Consider the following 20,459-nt stretch of genomic DNA (forward strand, 5'->3'; position numbering starts at 1 on the left):
AACAATATACAATCCAGATTTGCAACATTACATCCTTATCACATACTTTGTAAGAAAATCACAGTAGAAATGCACAAAACAGTATGTTAGATACAAAAAATTTCACATAATTTAGCATATATCGTGTCCACTGTTGTATCATAGACATGGTGTTGTGTGTGTGACCTAACCATTTGTTACTTCTCCCTCAAAATATCGTGTTAGCACAATTTCATCAGAATAAGTACTATTTGCCACTGTTAACATCTTCATTCATTCATCTGTCATTCTTTTGCAACATTTAACTGACAACTCAGCAGATTTAATATTAAAATTACAGTTTATATCTTCTTGCAGACATTTTTCATCTTGGAATATATTTTCTGCAGTTTACTTTTGTATTTATGAAACATTGTATTTTTTTATTATGTGTAAATTTATTTGTGAATAAATTATCATTTTTGTTACAGAACCGTATGCAGGAAAGTTTAAAACTTTTTGATTCTATCTGTAACAACAAATGGTTTACCGATACATCAATCATTCTATTCCTGAACAAAAAAGATCTTTTTGAGGAAAAGATAAAGAAGTCTCCTTTGACGATATGCTTCCCTGAATATGCTGGTAAGTTAAGCAGAAGTGCACTTAATCTTTATTTTATACGACAGAAACTACAGCAGTTATGTGGTAATAATCTGCCAAGTAAATAGTAAACTTACCAATCTTTCTGTCACTTCCTGGTAGAACAATTTCATATGTAAAGTTGAAAAAACAAACTGTATTTCTGTTCTACTAATAATCATGTATTTTAAACCAGTTTGCAGCTCAGTGGTGAAAAACTGGTTTGAAATAAATAAATATTACTAGAATAAAAACAGTTTGTTTGTTTTTCAACTTTAAGATGGTAAATAGGCTACACTGAAAAGTCAGAAAATGTTCTTGTATTTCTGTTCCTTGTTCTTCACTTTTCTATAAATTCTTTACAATTTGCTAACATGTTTATGAATCTCTGTATTTCCTTTGGCCTTTTGTAAGTTTGCTTGTGAATAAATTAATTAGCACTTGAAGCTTCAGAGTTAACTATTTCTAAGATCCAGTTGCTTATTACTAGAAACCAAACAAGAGAGCACAGTTGTTATGCTGAATGAATAAATGGAATGAAAGGCACTAGACTCACTTTCAAGAGGAAGTGTCTTTCAGATCCACACAGCTGACCATCCAGATTTAGGTTGTCTGTGGCTTCCCTAACTTGATTAAGGTGAATTCCATGTTTGTTCCTTTGAAAAGATACTCCTGATTTCCTTCCTGATCCTTGTAATATTAAAGGTTATGTTCCACTGAAAATGATTTTAGATTGACAGAATATCTAATCCTTATACACATTTTTCTTAAAGAATTTATACCTAATATGTTTTATTGTATGTTTACTTTGTTGTCTTTCATTATAAAATTATGTCTGCAATGGATCCCCTCAATTTGACCTTGACATTTAGATAATTCCTCTGTTAAAGGATTTTTATCAGTGTATGACACTGTTCTAGATAATTATGAAAAATTACGGATATGTTTCCTTATTTTTGTCATCTCATTTTCTACATGTTTCAACATTTACAGTTGTCTGTGCACTATCAGTCAGAGTTACAAGAGCCCTTGCCTAATATCTCCATTATAATTGTGAGACTCATACCAGGAACATTCTCCTAATCAGGATTGATTTTCCTCTCAAAAGATATAATTTTTAATCTTAAATTTAAATATTGTAGTCTTGTTAAAGGACACTGGCCAAAATAATTAGAGTATCAGATGAAGCATAACTAATTATCAGTGCAGTGAACTGTATCTACCGTCAGATGAATTAGAATATGCTGACATAGGTGTTATATAATTATTTTCTGTAAGGCTCAAGATGTAAGAGGGCAATATACATGCACCAGTTGAATAGCTCAGGAATAGATGAAACAGCCATAATTACTGTTCTTTAAAACTGTGATCATAAGACACCATTCTTGCATGAGTCAGTGAGTACTGAGAAATTCCTGAGAATGAAATTGACAGTTGTTAAGGAAAGTAGTCTTCAGCTTTTGAACAGTTCTTAGTGGCACTGGCCCATTTCCTGTACCTCATCTAAACAAATCTCAGACATGTGCAACAGATTTCATGTCTGGTGAGTACAGTGCCTATGGCATTCTAGTGATACCCTCCTCACCATGCAGGAAGTTGTCCATCAGGTGACCTGAATGTGGTTCATTGTTGTTGCTTGTGTGTTGAAAAGAGCCAGCAGTGACACACAGATTTGTAAGTAATAGGTTGGAGGATATCATTGCTGTACCTCCTAGATGTCTACATCTAGATCTATACTCTGCACAGCACCATAAGGTGCATGACAGAGGGTACGTCTCATTGTACCATTTCTTAGGATTTCTTTGTGTTCCATTTACATATGGAGTGCAGGAAGAATTATTGTTTGAATATCTCTGTGCATGCAGTAATTATTCTAATCTTATCCCCATGATCCCTATGTGAGTGATACATCGGGAAATGTTCTACATTCATAGAGTCATGATTTAAAGCTAGTTCTTGAAATGTAATTAATAGACTTTCTTCAACAGTGTGCCAGCTCAGTTCCTTCAGTATCCCTGAGACACTTTCCAATGGATTAAACAAACTTGTGATCATATGTGCTGCCTTTCTGTGTATACATTCAATATTCTCTGTCAGTCCTATTTGGTTCGGGTCCCACGCACTTGAGCAATATTCTAGGGTAGGTCGCACAAGTGATTTGTAAACAATCTCCTTTGTAGACAGATTGCACTTCCCCAGTTTGCCAATTATCTGACGGCTACCACCTGCTTTACCTTCAACTGAGCCTATAATGATCATAATATTTCATATCCCTACAGAGTGTTGCACCCAGGTATTGTATGAGCTAGCTGATTCCAACAGTGACTCATTGATATTATAGTCACGAGACGCTACATTTTTTCGTCTTGTGAAGTGCACTGTTTTATATTTGTGAACATTGAGAGCAAGTTGCCAATCTTTGTATCACTCAGGTGACTGAATATTTCTACAGCTTCTTTCTGAAAGTACTTCATTACTGATAATTGTGTCATCTGCAAACAGCCTAATGTTAATACTAATACTGTCTGCAAGGTCACTATCGTACAACATTAACAGTAAGGGTCCCGACACTCTTCCTTGGGGCACATAAATGCTGCATGCCCCCTACCAAAAAGTCCTCAGTCCAGTCACAAATTTCACTTGATACCCCATATGATCATACTTTTGACAATAAGCATAGGTGTGGTACTGAGTCAAATTCTTTTCAGAAATCAAGAAATACTGCCTTGATCCAAAACTTTCAGTATGTCATGTGAGAACAATGCGAGTTGGGTTTCACATAATCGATGTTTTCGGAATCGTTGCTTGTTGGTACTGAGGAGATCATTTTGTTCAAGATACCTCATTATGTCTGAGCTCAGAATCTGCTCTAAGATTGTACAAATGATCAGTGTCAAGGGAATTGGACAGTAGTTATGTGGGTCACTTCTACTACCCTTGTGCTTTTCTACAAGAACTGAGCACAGTTTTTTGTTCGAGAGATCTAAAACACTTCATAGTTAAAAGAGAGGCTAACTCAGCCACAAATTCAGTACAGAATCTGACTGATTCCATCAGTGCCTGGAGCTTTGTTCAGTTTTAATGATTTCAGCTGTTTCTCAACACTATTGACCTTTCTGTGTTTCCTACAGCTAATGTTAGCTGGATTGGATGGAGAGTCACATAATCTATAAAAACTTTGTGTGCACCACACACAAAGCTAGCTACCTGAGTAGCAGCCTCTGATGTGTAGTGCACATGTTACCCATTTAGGGAGTCCTACAGTTCTCAATACTATGGTGCAAGTCCAGGAAGTCGCAGCCTAGCTTGTCACAGAACCTTCCAAGTCTCTTGTTCAGTCCTACCACTTGACTCAGAATGAAAGGGCCATGATCAGTTCTGGGGAACATGCTGCAAACTGTGAGCTTCATTAAAACTTCATACACAAGGCTAGTTTTCTCAACCTATTTTGCCAGTCACTGGAATGACCCAAGTATAACCTCATAGCCCAAACAACGGGGATCATTTGTTCCAGTGTGAGCCACAATCAGCAGTTGGTTGCACCCTGTTCCCTCAATGGCTGCTGGAAAAGCTTCTTCAACATGTTGAATAAGGCCTCCAGACATACATTCCTTGCTGCCATTTTCCTATGGGATACCATCATTTAATGTATGTTTGAACTGCTGATGATTAATAGACCCTTACACTTTTGTGTTTGCCTCCTCTTGACACTGAACAAAACAGGTTTCTCCAAAGCAAACGATTGTGAGTTTCACTGGCAAAGTTTCTGCTTCAGTAAGACACAGTATCTCAAGCTTGTTAGTTAGGAGGATCAGTACAACACCCTGAATCCTCCCTGGTCTACACCCATCCTGTACAAGATGCCTACATATACCCTAGGCACGCAACTCACAGTCAAATCAACAAGTAATGACAGATTCTGTACTTTCTGCAGAGGAGACAGGATCCACAGGAGAAGACAGTGCTTGAGGCGCCTCCGGTACCAGTACCACAAGTACACAACTCTCAGGAGTTCTTCTACGACATTGATTCGTAGCAGCTGTCAATCATTTGACAGTAGTCAGGGTGATTTCCAGCTCCTTACAAATTTCAACCACTTCATCCCACATTCAAGAACACCATTCACAGTGGGCTGCATTACAAGGCAGTGAACAAATAGCTTTAAATAAATGCTACGGATTATCTTTTAATCTGTTCAGCTAAAAAGTTGCTAATTCCCTATAAGGTTAGGAGCAAATACAGTAAGTGAGATTTCTAGTAAGGCAACACAAAAAGCTGTGGTAAAAATTACTACTTCCCTAAAACGTATTGAGGTTGATTATAGTTGCTAGCAAACTCAAAAACAGTTAATTTATGATAAATGCAGATAATATTTAGGGCTACGCCACTTTAAGGTAAAACTAGATGTAACACAATATGTTAGTTAGAATACCTGCCACAGTAACTAAATCACAAATGCTGATTTACTACAAATTGTGCATAGATTATGCACACAACAATGGTAGCTACTGAAAATTCTCAAAAATGTACGTTTATTGGCGTTGATATATAATGAAATTCAGTGGTGATGAGTCTTTTGGCAAATTGTGAACCACAATCGCTGATTTGCTATGAAATAAATTACATATCCAAAACACTCTTACCAGTAACTTAAGAAAATAAAGTTTTGTAAGCATTCGAAAATACTCCAAAATAACATATTTCCCACATAACGGTAATTGTACAGTGAAATTAGAGAACAGTTGTTTTGAACAACGATAGGTCTACTGTTTTCAAAAATTTAAGAGCACACTTAAGTTTACACCTGCAATTGATGATAACAATATGAGTTTATCATGACACTCACAGATGTTGGATATTTCACAATGTGTCTCAATAGAAACGGATATTGGTACAGTCAATGAAATATTATGAAGAAGTGACATGGACAGTAAAAATATGTGAATCTAGAACTTCAAATTGGCACACACGCATCATTTACACGTGGTCTCACAGAAAGGAAAATTCCGAAGTCAGCTTTTATATAGAAATACATGCGTGTTGCATGGATTTTTCATTCAGCTGATTCTGTGCACACTTCTACACTTACATGCCAAAGAAGAACACTGCAGGGTGATTTTATATTGGTCAAAATTGTTAGAATATGCAGCACCAACTAAGCGAGCCTGTTGTAGCTAACAATGCAATGCCCTGTTTACGATCATGGAAGATGACACAAGTGATATTCTGATAACAAAGTCTTTCAAATTCCCACATGATATGTTCTGTAGCAAGATGGTGCATGCTACCATTGTACTGGCATTATATTGGGATACCGTTGCAGTATAGAAATCCAATGGAATTTGGGGATGAACTGATAAAATGACACTACAGTCCTCATAATGCAACATATTAGCGTGAAAGATCCTGAAAATGGCAACAAATAACACTGCATTGAGTTTTTTGTCGAAGAAAGTGAAGTGAAAGAAAAAAAAAGAAACAGTAGGTGATTGTTTGGCACAGAAGACAAGAAAAGATGATCCGATACTTGCACAGTTTCATTCACTGAAAGTTAGTTGTAGAATTTGTGTTTCGAAAACTCCATGTTTTGTTTAGTCATCAATTTGTCATGTCTGTTTTTCTAGTCTGTTTACTGTGTAAATTTTGCTTTGACCTAGAGGCAAAAACACACACTGGTTTCCTGCCTGGACTGCCCAGATGCTACAGTTGCACTTGGAGGCCCCCCTGCAGCAGTGACTTTCTCAGTATTTCGTCTGTGAACCCTGAGTGACACAACACACAGCTATTGACTTACATCATACTTTATTTGTTGTTTTTGTTGTTGTTGTGGTCTTCAGTCCTGAGACTGGTTTGATGCAGCTCTCCATGCTACTCTATCCTGTGCAAGCTTCTTCATCTCCCAGTACCTACTGCAACTTACATCCTTCTGTATTTACTACACCAAAATTTTATTACACTGAAGTCACATCAGTCTGCAAATAAAATTCATATTGTCTTACAGTATCCATAAATATTACCATCATTACCTATTTTTGCACTTAATTTGTCCCAAATTGACTATAGGTTACTTACAATATAAGTACTGATTAGTATCTTCCTAACATCAGATTTTTTTAGTGTGTTCATTGTCTTATCCTTCCATGTGAATAAGAGTGTAAAACAAAACTGTGTGTTTACACAGATAATAATACAAAAACTGATTACCCAATTAACTTATAAAAATTCTGCACATATGAGTACACAACATGTTTAGAAATAGATGTAGGGTACCCTTTCATGAAATTATACATTTGTGGCAAGTGTATAGATCACCTTATTTTTTCTGTTGCTCCACATACAACAAAATCCTAGTGGAATTATTCAAATTTGTTTTTGGCAGCATTTTCACCTCACAAACATGTATGGTTGAGTCACGTTAAAGTGACCACTTTCTATATTAAGTGTTAACGTGCAATAACCAATCACATGGAAGGTGGCAATATTAGCAGTGATGGGTACATAAAATGTCTCAGGGGACACGGAAAACAGTGCGGTCATAATCAGTAATGTGGAAATGGAATGATTTATCTGACATCCAAAAGGGCACGATCATTGGCTTCCAGACCAAGGGTGGAAGCATTTTCAAAATGGCTAAGTTTGTAAACTGTTCACAAGCCACTGTGGTTAAAGTATAATGTGCATGGCAGGATGGCACTGTCCAAAACCGGTGCCCAGGCAACTGTGATGCGCCAAGGCTGTAGATGACAGGGTTGAACGACAGCTGCTGAGATATGGTTGAGTGAATAGATGTGTAGCTGTTGAGCAGCTGACTGTCCAGGCGCACCAAGGGGCAACCAACAGTTTCTCCTTAGTGATCATTCAGCAAATGTTGCTGCATACAGGCATGTGTCTGTTTCGTGCACCCATACTGCTTGCTGTTCATCAATGATGAAGAATGGAAGTTGCTTACCAATACCTAAACTGGATGCCCATTGATTGGTGACAGGTAGCTTTTTCAGTTGAATCACATTTTATGGTCCATTTGATAGACAGCCATTGGCATATACTGCATGAAACGTCTGAAAGCAAAGGGTCTAGCCGGAGGAGGGATTGTCATTGGAATGTTTATGTGGCATTCCCTGCTAAATTTTGTCATTCAGAAAGGCACAATGAGCCAACACAATTATACATCTATCCTGGGAGACCACATCCACCCCCGCATGCAGTTTATTTTTCCTCAGCACGACGGCATCTACCAGCAGGACAATTCAATGTGTCACACAGCTCACAGTGTATGTGCATGATTCAAATAGCTCTAGGATGAGTTTACTCTATTTCCCTGACCACCAAATACCCCAGATTTAAACCCTTCGAGAATCTGTGGGACTACTTCAATTGGGCTGTTCATGCCATGGATCCTCAACAGAGAAACCTAGCGCAACTGTCTGAGGTACTGGAGTTAGCATGGCTCCACTTCCCTGTCACTACCTTCCAGAACCTCATTAACTTTCTTCCAGCATGTCTTGCAGTGGTCCATGCTGCAAAAGGTAGTTATTTGAGCTTTGACAGATGATCACATTACATGACTGGACAGTGTATATATACTTAATCAAAAGATACCACTGCACAATGGAAATATAAATAACAGAGCACATTATAGAGGAAATAAAATAAATAACATAATCATTCTTTCTTGCTGGTATGCACAAGTAATATTGCTAATACAGTACTTTCACTTCTTTCAGCTTATCAAAATGACTCTTCCTGTGCCCACAATATCTTTTGAACTTTTTACTTTTTTTAATTCTTTATGAATCCATTTTGCCTGTGATAAACCCTTGCACTTTTCATAATGCATAAATTTTCTTTGACACATTGCATTCATCAACTTACAACATGTTCATCTATTGCTTTTATAAAATAAGATGTCCCACAGTCATCCCATTAGATAAGAAATTAGTATAAGCTTCAACACTGCTCTCTCAGTACAGAAAATTGGTCTCCCATTCATTAAAATAGGCATTTATGCTTAGAAATAATCCCTCATATTTCTTGCACTGAATCCTTTTATTTTTCCTGTAACTTTTTGCACATATATATTTGATGTAATAGTGGCTTCAAGGAAACATGGCTCATTATACAGTACAAACTACTTAACCATTTCTTTTCTTTTTCTGTCAGATAATTTGTGATTTTCAGAAGAGTGTCAGCTCTCACTCTCAATATTTTTTCCTGTGTGTGTCATTTACCTATCAGCTTTTTCTGGCATCTTCTCACAAGCTTTTTTATTTTTGGTCCATGAGGTTTTCATCATTTTTCTTTGACCCTGTCAGTACTGAACTGACATATGCTGCTATGACACATAACTCATGCAGATCTTTGGGACTCTTCTCTCAGTTTTCTCTTGACTTACATTTGGGCACTCAGTTACTGCAATGCAGTCTCAGTAGTAGATGCTTCCCTTTTTGTGTTCTCAGTGCCTATTGGTACTTCTCAATGACTGCAGTTCATTCTCGCTGCCATATAATTCTGCAGTGCATATTCACGGTGTCTGTTGGTACTTCTCAATGACTTTTGCCAACAAACTGATGCAACTCAGTACCTCAGCAACTCAGTACCTAATAAGTCTCCATTAACCAAAGATGGCACTTTTGTTTCAAAGCTATCTGGCTATTAATCCTCCTCCTCTATTACCCCTCCCCCCCCCCCCCCCCAGTCAATACTTCACCATTATTAAACTGTCGTACCTCACAAACATTAGCTGTGTCATGGGTCCAGGGTACAGTTCTGGCAGGGGTTGGGGGTCAGTGGTCACAATCTTTTAATGGGACGGGGATGTGACCCCCCCCCCCCTTCCCCCTGTGCATGTGCTCCGAACAGTATCTCTAGCTACTCCTGAGTTCCAGTGGGCTACTACAGTAAAATTCTTTGCAGTATTAGGCATTTGACTTTGCAGTGCCCATGTCATCCTTTACCTTCCCAGAATTTTTTGATCTACTCGATTTAAATTTCTGACTTTGTACTGTAGTGTGTTACTATTCGCTCTGTCGGTATGTGCACTCCATTTTCTTCTGTTATCTTCTGTTTTGTTTCTTTTATTGAACATGTTAAGTCTTTCCTAGCATTGCCATGTTTTTTTTATGTATTTATTTATTTTTAAATATCTTATGTGATTCTAAAGTACCAGTTTATTGTTCCAACCGTTTTTCCAAATTTTGCTTCCCTCTTCTGTATATTTCTGTTATATTCATATGTGATATATCACATCAGTTGTAGTCAACATGTAACCTGGTCCCCGTCACCCACTAATGGGTGTTCCAAGTTTTATGATGGGTGGTAGGAAGTAGGCGTATTAAAAACATTTTCATTAAGGATAGGTTGCTACTCACCATATAGTGGAGTGCTGAGTCACAGACAGCCACAACAAAAAGAAAGCTAGACTAGTAAGCTTTTGGCCAAACGGCCTTCTTCTGAAGTAGACAACATATTCACACAAATACAGCTCCCTTTCACACAAATACAGCTCCCTCACACATGATCACTGTCTCTGATGAGGCCAGGCTAGGCTTGACAGCCAGAGACAGTGGTCATGGGTGTGTGAGTTTTGTGTGCATATATTTATACAGGGTGTCCCATTTATCTTGACCACCCTAAGTAACTATTTGTCAAGAAGCAAATTACAAAATGTTTCAAGTAAATGTTCCATAGCGGTCATAGGGACATGAATCAGCATGATTGCCTTCATTGTAGCTTTGTTTTTTACAAAGATATGAACAGCAGTATGACTTTTTTAAATGGCACCCTGTATTTTTTATTTGGTCATTCATTTCCTCTCCTAAAGACCTATTTGGAAATGTATCACGGTGTACCCTTCACTGAAACACAACATTATTAATTACATAACACAATATTGATTTTGATCCTGGGACCACAAACTCATCCACTTGCTGGAGTTGCCAGAAAACAAATAAAAACCAAGTAAAAACATAACACAAAAATTGACTCTGACTCTCCTGTACCATGACCCAGGAGTAGAACATTCAAAGGTGCTCAAATTGGTGACCCTGAACACTGATACACTGGTGCACTCATTGAATGAAAGAATTATGTACTGCTTCCAGTGTTACCTGCTGAAGAGAATTACAAGCAAGCACGATATGTTCCTGCATGTCCTATGGAGTTGTTGAAATATCATGATAGACAATGTCTTTAACGCATCACCAAAGAAGAAAGTCCAGAGGATTTAAATCAGGAGACCTAGCAGGCCAAGTAACTGTACCTCCTTGACCAATCCATCTGGCAGAATACCTTCGCTTCAGAACACAACGTGCACGCAAGGCATTATGGGCTGGACATCCATCATTTGGATATCACATAAGCCTTCTGGTTCTTAGTGGCATTTCATCCAGAAGAGGAGAAGAATTCATCTGAGGAAGTTGGCACATGCTGTGCTGTTTAGACTACCATTGATGAAATAAGGGCCAATAATTGTAATACCAAGCATCCCACACCAGATGTTAACTCTCCATTGACACTGATGTTCCACCTGTCTAAGCCATAGTGGGTTGTCACTGGACCAATAATGTATGTTCATTGTATTTACCTGTCCTTTGTTTGAGAAGGAACATTCATTGGTAAATAGAACATTGGAGGAGAAGTTCTGGTTGGCGAGAATTTGCTACTGTGCCCACTGACAGAACTGTCCACGATTCTAGAAATCATTCCCATGCAATTCTTGATGTAGGTGTACATGGTAAGGATGGATATGGTGACATGTAAGAATATGATGTACGCTGGTTTTAGGAATGCTAATCTCATGTTCAAGCTGTCGTGTGCTCACATGTGGATTCATAGCAATGGAAGCGAGAACAGTAACTTCGGCAGTTTCGTCTGTGCGAGTGCAATGATGATTGCATTGTTGTGAGTTGAAACTTCCCGTTTCCTGAAGTGTCACAACAAGATGAGAAAATGTCCATTGGGAAGGTGGGTTCTTGTGAGGATATCACTCTCTGTACAGTTCTGCGTAGCATTTCACCTACCTTCAACAACAACAACAATAAAAGAAATGTTATGTTGATGCAGTTTGTAGGAAGGACAACCTTTACTGTATGCCTACTCTACACAACAGTATTTAAAAGGACTAAACAACTGTACTAAATGTACCCAAACATAAGAAAACAGTATTGTAATTACTGTTCTGCTAACATACATTCCCCAAAGATGAATAGCATTTCTACCTTCTCTTCATTGGTGTACATTCTACTCACACAACTCTTCAACTGACAATGGTTGATGGAATGATGGGTGTGCATTCTACTTATGTTTACATTTGTCCTCTGTCAATGCTAGCATGTGGATGTGTTCCGTTACCCCCAGTACCTGCACTAAGCGCTGTAGTATCAATGTCAATTTTGTGTTATGCAATTAATAACATTGTGTTTCAGTGAATGGTACACTATGATACATTTCTGCTTCATATCTTTGTAAAAAACAAAGAGCTACAACGAAGACAATCATGCTGATTGATGTCCCCCTGACAGCTAAAGAACATTTGCTTGAAACATTTTGTAACTTGCATCTTGACAAAAATGGGACACCCTGTGTGTGTGTGTGTGTGTGTGTGTGTGTGTGTGTGTGTGTGTGTGTGTGTGTGTGTTTTGTCTAGTTCGGAAGAAGACCTCTTCACCTAAAGCTTACTTGTTTAGCAGTCTTTCTGCTGAGCCTGTCTGCAATGTAACATCTCCACCATATGGTGAGTAGGAATCTATCCTGTTCATAATATTGTCATTAGTCCAGTGTGGATTTTTCATTGTTTGTTTAAACATTTTCACCAGATTCTCACACAATTTTGATATAAAGTACTTGTTAAGTAATTATTATTATATGCCTTAACTTGCAGAATTTCTGCTGTATACATTTCATAAAATAAAGGTACTTCCCTACTTTTTAAATTACCAGAGCTGTGGAACCAGTGGACACTTAGAAAATTTTACTGCTAACAGACATACAAAAGTGGGCAGTAGCTAAAAAAGGTTGACTATCCTGCCCCAGGTAATTAAAATGCTGGCTTGTTCTGCTACTACATATCCCCCATTATTTTTGTTCTTATGGGATCACAAATTATAAAAGAGGAATGCTATGTCCTTGTCTGACTTCTCTCTTAGTACTGAAAGGTGCTCCTAGCTCTCCATTTATATCTAATGTGATTGTTGTGTTTTTGTATAAACTTCTTAAGGTGCATATCTAATAAAGAGGATAACTGCTTTTCTTCATTATGTTCCACAGTTTTTCTGTATTAACTTTATCAAAGAACCTTTTCAGCTCAACAAATGCTTAGTGAGTCACTCAATTAAATACTGTATATCTTCCAATGATGTTCTTTCATCACAAATACTGCATCTGTTGTCAATCATTCTCTGTGGAAACTCATTTGCACTTCACTTATTAAGCACTCTGATAATATTTGTAATTTGATATTCTGGATCCTAATATAAGCCTTATATGCTGTGTCCAGTAAGTTAATTCCTCTAAAATTCTGGCTGATACTTCTATCTCCTTTTTAAACAGAGAGACAACTTCTGCTTGTTGCCATGACACGTATTTTCCAACACATAATGAACAGATTTAACAGTCTCGGGTAGAGAAAGAGTCAACCATATTTTTAGGAGTTCATCATTGATGCCATCCAAGCCTGCAGCTTTTCTGTTTTTCAAAAAATGGTTCAGATGGCTCTGAGCACTACGACGGGACTTAACATCTGAGGTCATCAGTCCCCTAGAACTTAGAACTACTTAAATATAACTTCCTTAAGGACAGCACACACATCCATCCCTGAGGCAGGATTCAAACCTGTGACCGTAGTGGTCGCGCGGTTCCAGACTGAAGCGTCTAGAACTGCTCGGCCACAGCGGCCGGCTTTTCTGTTTTTCAATGCAGTCATAGCCTCCTTCACCTCTTCTATGCCACACTTCATAAACCAGTATATTCCATTTTCTTAGTTTTTGTCTTGTCATCTGTATACCAAAGAGATTTGCAATGTTCAACCAATGCTATTGTTGTTATTTATCTGTATTGTTTCCCTGTCTGCTTCATTAAGCATTTTAACTGTCTTATTGCCTGCTGCTAGTCTTCCATGCACATCATCTCAGGTTGTTAGGATAATTGAGGTAATCATTATGTTTGAGCTTTATGCTTATTTCAAGGTCGGATGTCAAGATTTTGAGGACTCTTTTCTGTCATATTTGTTTCTTCTTACCCATTACTTCATCAGTAGCCTTCATAACTGATTTTCTTATATTGTCCATTGCTCAGCATCTTCTACTGCTTTCGTCAGCTGCAGATACCTCTTGAGTCTTCCTTGACACAGATTTCTGACATTGCCTTTGTTAAGCACATATACACTGACAGAAAAAGATTGCAAAACCAAAAATGTAGAATATGGAAATTTTGTGAATACATTTCTCGAGGTAAGATATTTAAATGATTAACATTGCAAGATCACAAGTTTTAATGTAAGCGCAAGATAAGCCATTGCAAATGTGAAATGTTGGTACATTAACAACCAGTGTAACCACCAGAATGTCGAATGCAAACATACAAATGTAAATGCTTTGTATTGTGCAATTGACAGAGATTTTCAGTTTGTGGGATGGAGTTCCATGCCTGTTGTATTTGATTGGTCAATACATGTACACTTAATTCTGGTTGTGGATGACGTTTGAGTTGTCATCTGACGATGTCCCCTATTTGCTCATCTGGAGACAGATCTTGTAATCGAGCAGGCCAAGGGAACATGTTGACACTCTCGTAGGGCATGTTGGGTTACAATGCTGCTATATGAGTGAGAATTATCCTGTTGAAAAACACCCTCTGGAATGCTGTTCATGAGTGGCAGCGCAACAGGTCAATTCACAGATTGATGTACAAATTTGCAGTCAGGGTGCATACGATAACCAAGAGAGAGCTCCTGCTGTCATATGAAATTGCACCCTAGACCATAGCTCCACATGTAGGTCCAGTGAGTCTAACATGCAGTTAGATTGGTTGCAGGCCCTCAACTGTGCTCCTTTACTGACACCAAAGGAGAACCAGCTTTCATCAGTAAACACAACAGACCTCCACTCTGCCCTCCAATGAGCTCTCTCTTGATGCCATTGAAGTCACAAATGGTGGTGGTTTGGAGTCAGTGAATGCACATTACAGGGCTTATGGATTGGAGCTGTCCTTGAAGCAACTGATTTGTAACAGTTCACTGTGGTGACAGCTGCAGGTCAAATTGCTCCTGTAGATGCATTACAATGTGCCAGAGCCATACACTGAACTCAGTGGTCTTTCTTCTTGGTAGTGCTACCTGCCCTTCCAGAGCCTGGTCTTCCTGCCACTTTACATTCTAGTGACCATAGCTGCCAAGAGTATTGTACAATGGTCCCATTCCTATCAAGTCTTTCTGCAATATTGCAGAAGGAACATCCAGCTTCTCGTAGTCCTGTTACACGACTTCATTCAAACTCAGTGAAGTGTTGGTAATGGCATCTTTGTCACGTTAAAGGCATTCTTGACTGACATCAACTCACCACGTCCTATCTCAAAGGCAACTAATGCTCACAACCATTATAGCATATATTTAAAGCAAACCTGATATGCATCCTCATACTGGCAGTACTAGTGCAACTCTTATACAACCAACATGAAATTTTGATATGAATATAATAGAGGGAAACATTCTATGTGGGGAAAATATATCTAAAAACAAAGATGATGTGACTTACCAAACAAAAGCGCTGGCAGGTTGATAGACACACAAACATACACACAAAATTCACGCTTCTGCAACCAATGGTTGCTTCATCGGGAAAGAGGGAAGGAGAGGTTTTAAGGGAGAGGGTAAGAAGTCATTCCAATCCGAGGAGCGGAAAGGTTTACCTTAGGGGGAAAAAAGGACATGTATACACTCGCACACACACACATATCCATCCGCACATACACAGACCCAAGCAGACATTTGTAGTCATGCCTTTACAAATGTCTGCTTGTGTCTGTGTATGTGCGGATTTATGATTTAAATGTTCTTAACTTCCAATCTAGTGATTCAATAAACATTGACACATAACTATTTACTCTTACAATTCCTTTTAAGTTTTTCTCCATTCTCTCTACACCCGCTTGAATTTTCTGTGTGGAGACCTCCCACTGTTGAACTCATATTTAGTGTTGCCTCATCCCATCTCAACTCATGTTGATTTTTGTCCCCTATCTCAGAAATGTAAGTTGTGTACAGCCATAAACTTTACTTATCTTTCTGGTAAATTAAAAAAAAAAGTATCATCCTAATTTCTCACAAAATAAGAAGACAAGTATATCAACATGACACTGGTAAGCAGCCAGGCAAGACAGACAACTAATGACTAAGAACACAAAAATCGCAACTTGTACAAGCAATTTGCAGTAATTGTATATAAAATTTTCATTGATTCAGAAAAGAAATGTCTCAAAGCAATAAAGTGCACATATAACAATGCAGTGAGCTAATGGGGCATATAATAAGAAATTGTGCCCTACACCCTACATTTTATATAGTGATAGATTCTGTCAATGCCTCACATTTTGAAGTTAATGTATGTAAATTACATTTAATAATTAAGAAATAATTTTGCGCTTGAGTGTTGTATTTGCTATTGATGATAAATAAATGGGTAAGGTGTACCAATACAAGAAAGGAATTAAGAGAACATTACAATTTCTTTTTATTTTCACGTTGTTTGGACCACTGCTAGATTGATTTCAGCTACCGTTTTACAAAACTTATTACAGAATTAACATTTGTCTGCCAGATACTAAAATTCACATTTTGAGTTTAACTTGTTATGCTAATTACTCAGCACAAGTATTAGATTTTGATATAAGTAATATGAATCCAATTCTTCACTCTGGTTCTCGTGCATATGTTTCAGGAGCACAGGAGTACGGTGAAGCAGCAGCTTACATCCAAGCTCAATTTGAGGCGAAAAACAAATCCACCACAAAAGAAATCTACTGCCACATGACATGTGCCACTGACACCAACAACATTCAGTTTGTGTTTGACGCAGTCACCGATGTCATCATCGCTAACAATCTCCGCGGGTGTGGCCTTTACTGAGCGGCACTGTCATCTACACTGCAGACGATGTGTGCATTCCGTTTCTGTTCCATTGTGTTTGTTAATATGTGGTGGGTGATCGTAGAGACACTCCGCCCGGCAACAGACAGGAGGCTATTCCTTATCACAGAGACGACACTTCTAAAAGCAAGAGAGGATGAATTGTACATTTAAAAGTATAAATGTTTTAATGTAAACTCGCTCCACCAATATCTTGTTTTACATTATCTACTGTAGTGCATGTTAGTCTCTTTTTCATTATTGCTCATCAACTCTTATTTATCACACCAGAAAATATGAAAACAAACAAAAAAATAACAATTGGGTCGATCGCAGGGACATCAAAGTGCCAACACGTGTTCATTTAAATCTATTATCACACATTTTGTAAATGAGTAGTACATACTTGTTTAAGTTTTAGCACATAAGTGCATCATATTGTTTTTATATTTGCCTTGCCTTACTGGCTGCACACAACTTGAGCTGCTTCAGGTGTTGCACAGTCCGCTTTCCTAAGTATCCTCTCCATGAAGAAAAATACTTGCATTTTTCTGTGGAAAAATTAAATGTTATCTGAAGTTGTAATGATGTGTACAGAAGTTATTAGGACTACACATATGATGACGAAACATCACTGCTGATAACTGTTTAGGAATAAGACACACAGGAGGGAAATGAATTCTGTAATGTTAAATGCTTTCCCATAACTAAGTTGGATGTAAATTTTGGAAATACAACTTTGTTGGCAAATAAGAAATGATATGACTCACTTGATACTGAGATATTTTAGCTTTTGGAAATGTGCTGATGAGTCAGTATAGGTACTGTGTAGTTCTGTCTATAGACTTAATTTGTTATTTATAACTTTTTCATTTATTTTATTATGTAAGTGTTGAAAATGAATGATTTCTAAAGTATAAATAGAGATGATATATGCACACGGACACAAATACACACACACATACACACACACATTTGAATATTACTAATATATATATGGTATATACATAAAGAAATTGAAAAGGAAGAACAGGTGCTGAAGAGTGAACCTTGGAGACCTTTGTCCAAGTGTTACTTGCATTTATAGTAGCAGACCTAGTCAAGACATTCCCAGAGGTAGTCAAGTGCAGATCCTATTACATTCTGTTGCACATTTCACAAGCAAACAGCAGAAATAGGGAACATTTGTGTATTGTGTAACTTTTATGAATACCTAAGTCATTTGTTATTGTGAATCTAGTCAGTAGTGTTGAATTCACCTTATGATTTTATTTCTCAATTTTTTGCAAATTGTTTCTTCGTGAAGCTTCCATAATTTATTTGTTTACTAATTCCTGTGTGATATTGTCATCACCTGTTACTTGGCGAAAAGTGAGAGTAGAGATGGGTGAATTGTGTAGTCCAAAGTGGACAAAAGAATCAGTGTTTCGTAAGAACTTCTGCTTTGTGCGTTGGCAATTTCTCATTCGCTAAAATGTGTCTTCATCCCATGGCCCTGTACAGTCGAATTTTTAAATAAACAGACTAAATATTATATACAGATGTATTCCTGATCAGTGTGGAAAAATATTTGCTTCATTGTGATCAAAGGAAGATAATCATTTTTTGTATTTATTTTACAACCAAAATAAAAAAAACAAAAGAATTGTTATATGACCAGCATGAAAAATTATGCTTTCATGTGGATCTTAAAATTTGTGATTGATGCTACTGTAACAGAGAAGTGCCTACAATATATCTGCTGAGTCCCATAATTGTGCAGTTAATGTGAATTTCAACTACGCACAATATATGGTACTGTGTGCACTGCTGATTAAGAGGGGGGAGGGAATCATAAATCTCTTTGAAAGTCAAATTTTTTGGGTCGTACAAAAAGAAATTTGATATCTTGATTTGATCACATATACCAAATATTATTAAGTAATACTGTGGAATACTGTATATAATGGTAAATGCAGTTATAACATTGTTGCTTAGTTGGGATAAATAATAAATAACAATAAATAATATTATTGAAAATAATTATTACTATGGTAATATGTTCATGTTCAACTAGTAGGCTCACATACATATAAATTTATTAAAGCTAGAGGATTTGTGTGTTTCTCTGTGAAGAATAAGAAGCAGTTTGATGTAGAATTGTTCTCAGAGTGAGCTCTTTCCATAGAAACTGGGCAACAAAACATTGCAAATCTCCGGGATTGGCCATTACATATCAGAGGCCACACTTACCAGCTCAGGTCTCACAACATGATTGACAGTGGAAACTGCCACCAATCAACAAAAATGGAGTTTGGTTGTCAATGTTTTTCTCCAGTATATTTCAGGACCTAATATGTTCTTAATATTGTGGTAGGTTACCACATTGACATTGTCAGTGAATCAGTGGACATTGGATCAGTGGACTGTTTATGTGTACCTTTCTGTCTTGTTTGATGAAGGTGGGAATGGGACCACCCTTAGAAATGTGTGTATTATGAAATATGAAATGCATTTTGAGTAAGATATAAATATATATAAATATATACACCTTCCCAAGGATCATCATGTCTGTGATTATGTATAGTTTCTTGGTATTTCATTTTTATTGCCATTATCATTCATTCACCATTTATGATATATCATTCACTTGCTAAATATTTGTTCATTTGTTCTTAACATCACAAGATGCTTTGAATCACCCTTGAAGTGCAAAATAAAACAAAATCATGTTTCTCTTCTCTAAATTTTGTTGTTGGCATTAACGTTATTTGCTTTACTCTTCTAACCATTTCAGTTTTAAGGCAGCATCTAACACATAGTGTCATATCCAGAAATCATATTTGTGAATTACCAAAAATAATTGTGTGAGACATTTGCTGTGTGACTGCCACAATACATCATCCCATCCATATTTTAAATGAGGTTTGTCATGCCTGCCAGTTTATTGCACATAACAGAAAAGTTTGTGCAGTTTTTTTCTAAAAACTTAGAAGAAATTCTATATTAATTGCCAAATATGTTTCCATGTTGTAAATGGAAGAGGAGTGAAACATGAGTTCAGATTCAGAAAAGGAATGTAATAATTGTAGATAATTATTTCCATGGATATCACCTTTCATAAATTTCTTCATTGTCACAATTGTTTGCTTCTTCGTTTATGGTTAGTCATTTTGCTGTAGTTTTGTGTTGTACCAAAGACTAAATTATAAACCAAATGAAATTTATAATTTCATGAGCTTCCTGCAGATTTAGCAAGAAATCAGAGAAGCAGTTAATTTTGTACTGGTTGCAGATGTTGTTATGTTTACTGACATTTCATAGAGTGAAATTTCTTTTGTAACATCTTTCATTCTGCATCGCCTGCAGTCTACATTATGATGTGGAATGCTGGTGCCTGTTATTGTTTGCATCTTATAATCTTGTGACCAGAACTTTGTACATGATGGACACTTTTGATTTACTGGACAAAGAAATGGTAGTATCTTTGTAGTTATAAGTCCCAAAAAGTGGACTGAAAAAGCTTCTGTCAGCATTAAAGATGATCATTGTGACAGCAGGAGTTTGTATTTGCAGGTTCCATTTATTCATTTTGATGAGAATAAAAATAATACATAGTTTAGATCTTGTGACAATACAGAAATTCTTGCATAACTAAGTGATCATGATTCCAATGGCTTTCCTCTACTGTTCAACATTTCTTCATCATATTTCTTGCTGCTGGCACATCCTCCTGTTCATCATGCACCAAAATAGTGTTCTT

At 37.1% G+C, this 20,459-nt stretch overlaps 1 protein-coding gene across 1 annotated transcript in view; it reads left to right on the plus strand.

The window, feature by feature from the left end:
* Positions 1–20,250, plus strand: part of LOC126088605 (guanine nucleotide-binding protein G(o) subunit alpha) — a 588,370-nt gene extending 568,120 nt beyond the window's left edge. Inside the window, exons 7-8 of the mRNA XM_049906821.1 lie at positions 450–603; positions 16,530–20,250. Coding sequence (XP_049762778.1) covers positions 450–603; positions 16,530–16,717 — 342 coding nt within the window. The 3' untranslated portion in view covers positions 16,718–20,250. The remainder of the gene's footprint in view (positions 1–449; positions 604–16,529) is intronic.
* Positions 20,251–20,459: the final 209 nt, after the last annotated feature.

Source organism: Schistocerca cancellata, chromosome 6 (assembly GCF_023864275.1).
Source record: "Schistocerca cancellata isolate TAMUIC-IGC-003103 chromosome 6, iqSchCanc2.1, whole genome shotgun sequence".
NCBI lineage: Eukaryota > Metazoa > Arthropoda > Insecta > Orthoptera > Acrididae > Schistocerca > Schistocerca cancellata.